We start from the raw sequence: 5,278 nt of genomic DNA, 5'->3' as shown, positions 1-5,278 counted from the left end.
GGGATTAGCCATTGCATAGAAAGCCACAACCCTAGATGTAATTTGTGCATTTTTATATTTGCCTGTCTATTGACAATCCACTGCCATATGACAATCCATTGTGTTAGGCAGTGGTTGCCTTAAATCTAAAAATTTACTTAAAAGATTTAGACAAATAGCGTTTATACGTATGAACTTTTTCTTATCATTTAATGTGGAAATATCCTTACAAAGTTGATAATTTTTTTTACCTAGTTTTGTTGAAAATGAGTCTGGTTTCTGGCCCAGCTGTAGCAGTGAGCCTACTCCAACCTTACATATATTTACAAAGTATATAATTATATAATTATATAATACACATTTACATGTATGCTTTAGTATTTTATATGTAAATATAAAAATGTCATGTTTTATTTTTATAAAAAACACTCACAATAAAAATATATTGATTATTTAATTATCATAACAAAACAATGACTAAAAGGCAATAAAGATATATTATTCTTTTATTAATCATAATAATAAATAAAACAAAAAAAATTCATAGTTTTATGACAAACATATTTTGTATTTATATTTTTAGAATCAACTCTAATGCTTAAAAAACAAAAAATTAAATTAAAAGATATTTTATAAAATAAAAATAATAATAATTTGTAGTAAAAAAATTTCAAATTAAGAAAGGCCCTAAACTTCGAACGGGTGGATAAAGAATTATATGGACTCGGATTCCCATTTTTTGGATCCATAACCCGTTAATTGTTTAATAAAAGAAAAGCTATGTTCCTGGATTCCAGGAACAACATAGTTTAAGTATTAAAAAATAAATACATATAAAAAAAAAGTAAAAATTAGTTTTAAATTTTTATTTAATAATTATTTATAGATTTTATCAAATAAAACCTTAAAACTCAAAATAAGATTGTTTTTAGGGCTTGTTTGGGTTAGCTTTTAAAAAAAGTGATTTTTTTTTAAGTTGTAGAATCATTTTTTTAAGTTTTTTTAGAGTAAGTTAATGCAAAAGATATTTTAAGTGTTTTTTAGCATTTGTATGTTTGAGTAAGCTAATACAGAAGCATTTTTATATGTGTGAAGTTGTTTGGATGTGAATTTTAAAAAGGGCTTTTTAGAGATGGCAAATTACTAAAGTAGGCTTTTATTGAATTTTTATTGAGTTACTATTATGCATTTCTATTAATAATGATAATGAAAATATTGTTAATATAACTTAATGTATTATGATTATAATTATAATTATAATTACAATTATTTATTATTATTATTATAACTTAATGCATTATAATTATAGTAATTATTAGTATTGCAATTATTATTATTATTATAACCTAATGTATTATGATTATAATAATAATAATAAATAAAATTATTATTATTATTATTATAAACTAATGTATTATTATTAGGGATAAAGAGCGGGGAAATTATAGAAAAGCACAGGGTTAAGTTAGTAATTTTACAACCTACAAAACAATTTTTTAGAACTACTTTTCTCAAAAGCACATGTTGAGCAGGTTATGAAAAAAAACTGTATTTCAGTTTTTTTTACAGCTTCAGCTCTTGCCCAAAAACCAATGCAAACATAGTTTTTAAAACTCAGAAGTGCTTAACTTATAAAAAGTGTTTTTTGACTTTAAAAAAACCTAACCCAAACATGTCATTAATCAATTATCAAAATAATACTTAATAATAATATTATTATTATTCCATTTCAGAGTTATTACATAGGTTTAAATCGCAATAAATTCATAAATATAATTCCCCAAGATTCCAAGGAAATATATATATACAAATATTTTTCAGAACAGGCCTCGTATTTTCAGAAACTGGGAATTGTAAAATTATGACAAAGCCCTTGAAGGGTGTAAATTAAAATAAAAATTATACAATGGGTATATAAATAATTTCCACAACTTCCATTGGCTATTGGTTATGAATTTCTTTTTTCAGGTCGTCTGCGCGTCTCGTGGTCTGTGGTCTTCTTCTCCTCATCCTCCAGTGGCGACGGCGACGGCGACGGCGACGGTGAAGTTTTGTCCTTGCAATCGGCCCCAGATGCAGCAGCCGATGCCCGCCGGCAAGAGCTTGTGATCGTATCTCCATTTGTTTCATCAAACACAGCTGAGCTCTGGATTGGTTTTCTGGGTCTCTGAGAATGAAGTGAGTGTTTATAAATATCTATGCATTCCATAGCTTATGTTTTGGATTTTTAGTTCCATTTGTGTTGGATTGAATGGTTGATGATGCGATGTTACGTATTGTGATTGTGTGTTTTGTTAATATATTTGAAAGAAAAGGAAATTGTTAATAATTGTTACTATTTTTGGGCCTTTTTGTGTTTGTCATTAATTCTGACTTATGGTGATGGTGTGATATTTGATTTAGCTTGATTTTGTTAAATAAAAAGCTTGTAATTTCCTACTAAAAATCAAGCGTTCATGGATCATTGTAACTTGAGATTTTTGGATCGATGAATGCCACGGTGAGCCCCAAATTTTCAAGGATGGTCAAGGATGAGTTAAAGAAGTCAACTTTCACATCAAGGAATGCCAACGTCCAAATGTATCCTAAATAGGTCAATTTGATTGTAGTTTGTGGTTCTGTTCAGAACTATGATCAAAGATGCCTAATGTGGTTATAAGTTTGTGCTTTTGTGTCTTAATTGATGAACTACTGAAGCAATCTATTGAGAGTAAAGCAAAGTAAGACTCTTGGTATATCTGGTTGTGTAATATACTGTGTACAGAAATATATTGCGTGAATGCACTTGACAAATTTATCAAGACTCTTATTTATGTAGTACTCATATAACAAAGTGCACACTCACATGCTACAAGAAAAACATTGGTATACTGATAGAGTTTTCTTAACACTCAAAAAATTCATTTGCGTATAAGGCGAAGTCACTCTTTTTCTGAATTGTGATTTGTTCTTTTTAAGGTTGCAGTATTAATATCGATATTGTTGCTGCAATGCTCATTTAAATGTTAATTTAGCAGAGAAGAGTGTAATTTTAATGTGGGTTTGATCACTCACAGCCTAACCCAACTATTGTCATCTATTATCATCTGTCAGGACAAGGAAGCTGTTTGGGTTTTCAATTTCCGTTATTCTCATCAATATGGCGGCCATAATGGAGCGTGCCGATGAGAACCTTCTTCCATCTGTTTACAAAGAAGTTAGCGAAGCCTTCAGTGCTGGCCCCACTAAGCTTGGTTATCTCACATTCATAATGAACTTTGTGCAGGCACTGTCATCTCCTTTGGCAGGTGTTCTAATACTGCATTATGATCGTCCAACAGTTCTCGCAATTGGTACAGCATGCTGGGCGTTATCGACGGCAGCAGTAGGAGCAAGCCAGCAATTTTATCAAGTTGCATGCTGGAGAGCAGTAAATGGTCTTGGACTGGCCATTGTGATCCCAGCATTACAATCTTTTATTGCTGATAGTTATTCTGATGATGTCCGAGGCAGAGGATTTGGTTTGTTGAGCCTTGTAGGTTCTGTTGGAGGGATAGGTGGTGGTGCACTAGCAACTATCATGGCAGGCCAAGAATATTGGGGCATCCCAGGTTGGCGCTGTGCATTCATCTTGGTGGCATTGTTGAGTTTGTTGATTGGAGTTCTTGTTTACTTATTTGTTGTTGATCCTGGCAGTAGCTCGCTTGTTATTCCGACCATCATCGATGAGAACTCTGAAAGGTACCTATTCTTTGATTTTATAAACATGTATCTACATTATTCATCCTGAAATGCAATAAAGTGATTGTATTTACTTCTCACATAGGTTTTCTGGCGAGCTTTAAAACATGCATTATTATCTTTGTTATTAATCAGATACTAATTTTGGTATACATCCATGACAATGCACAATAAGGAAGTCAAGTGATATGACTGTATTAGCACATCATGTGGATCATATTTGAACTCTTAATTCTGGTGTTTAAATTGAGCCTGAGAGTGACTATTTAATTATTTCATTGATGAGAACTCTGAAAGGTAGCTATTGTTTGATTTTATAAACATGGATCTGCATTATTCCTTCTGAAATGCAACAAAGTGATTGTACCTACATCTCACACAGGGTGTTTGACAAGAGCTATAAAGCATGCATCATTACCTTTGTTATTCATCTGATACTAACTTTTAGGATGCATCCGTGCCAATGCTCAATAAGAAAGTCGAGTAATTTAAATGTATTAGCACATTATATGGATCATATTTGAACTTTTAGTTCTTCATTCTTGGTAATTTTCTCTTGGCTAACAGGGCTGAATTGGTTGGGAAAAGGCAATGCCATCCCACATTCTGTTTGGAGGGAGTCCTGGGCAGCAGCAAGAGCTGTAATAAAAGTGCGGACTTTCCAGATCATTGTCTTGCAGGGAATTGTCGGTTCTTTTCCTTCGAGAGCCATGGTGTTCTTCACAATGTGGTTTGAATTGATAGGTAATAAATACTATAATCTCCGCAAAATTTGCCTAGAGCATCAATTAACAAGCAGGTTCTCATTTCTTTGCACCAGGTTTTGATAACAATAGTTCAGCTGGATTGATCAGCCTTTTCGCAATCGGATGTGCTATAGGTTCATTTATCGGAGGATTGATTGCAGATCGGATCTCTCGCATCTACCCGGACACTGGGCGTGTAATGTGTGCACAATTCAGTGCATTCATGGGCATTCCATTCTCATGGCTTCTCCTCAATATCATTCCTCAGTCAGTGAGTAATTGGATTTCCTTTGCTGTAACTCTCTTCCTTATGGGACTCACAATCAGCTGGTGTGCTACCTGTGCAAACAATCCAATGTTCGCCGAGGTTGTCCCATTGAAACATCGTACCATGATTTACGCATTTGATCGTGCATTCGAAGGTTCATTCGCATCTTTCGCTGCTCCGGCAGTCGGAATTTTGACAGAGAAGATTTATGGTTATGACTCAAGGCCTGTAAATTCAGTCTCTGGGTCTGCTCATCAGGCATTTGCACTATCAAGAGGACTTCTTTCCATGACGGTAGTTCCTTTTGGTTTGTGTTCCTTGTTTTACAGCCCTTTGCATGTTATATTTAAAAGAGACAGGGCCAATGCTAGAGCAGCTAGTTTGAAAGAGCAGGAACTAACATGAGATTGAGAGGCTTGTGGAAACATTACTGGGCTCAATTAGCTAGCTTATCAGATTTCTTGTATCATTGGTTAGACCTATGAAACCACATTAATTTCTTACTCATGTTTTTATCAACAGTGGATTTGTAATGAATTTTATTAGAACAAAAATAATTCTCAAA

General features: G+C 33.2%; 1 protein-coding gene across 2 annotated transcripts; it reads left to right on the top strand.

Annotated features, from left to right (window-relative positions):
* The first annotated feature begins 1,943 nt into the window (after positions 1-1,943).
* LOC120255973 (uncharacterized MFS-type transporter YfnC-like) lies at positions 1,944-5,278 on the top strand. Of its 2 annotated transcripts, none has more exons than XM_039263735.1 (5): positions 1,944-2,157; positions 3,073-3,569; positions 3,658-3,699; positions 4,267-4,443; positions 4,520-5,278. In XM_039263735.1, the coding sequence occupies exons 1-5, from the start codon at positions 2,153-2,155 to the stop codon at positions 5,116-5,118; spliced, it is 1,320 nt and encodes a 439-aa protein (XP_039119669.1). In that variant the 5' UTR covers positions 1,944-2,152; the 3' UTR covers positions 5,119-5,278. The 2 variants fall into 2 exon arrangements, with proteins under 2 accessions (XP_039119669.1, XP_039119668.1); XM_039263734.1 differs by having other exon boundaries at positions 3,655-3,699.

Source organism: Dioscorea cayenensis, unplaced genomic scaffold (genome assembly GCF_009730915.1).
Source record: "Dioscorea cayenensis subsp. rotundata cultivar TDr96_F1 unplaced genomic scaffold, TDr96_F1_v2_PseudoChromosome.rev07_lg8_w22 25.fasta BLBR01001255.1, whole genome shotgun sequence".
Taxonomy (NCBI): domain Eukaryota; kingdom Viridiplantae; phylum Streptophyta; class Magnoliopsida; order Dioscoreales; family Dioscoreaceae; genus Dioscorea; species Dioscorea cayenensis.
Note: the sequence above shows the minus strand (reverse complement) of the source record. Positions and strands in the feature narration are given on the sequence as shown.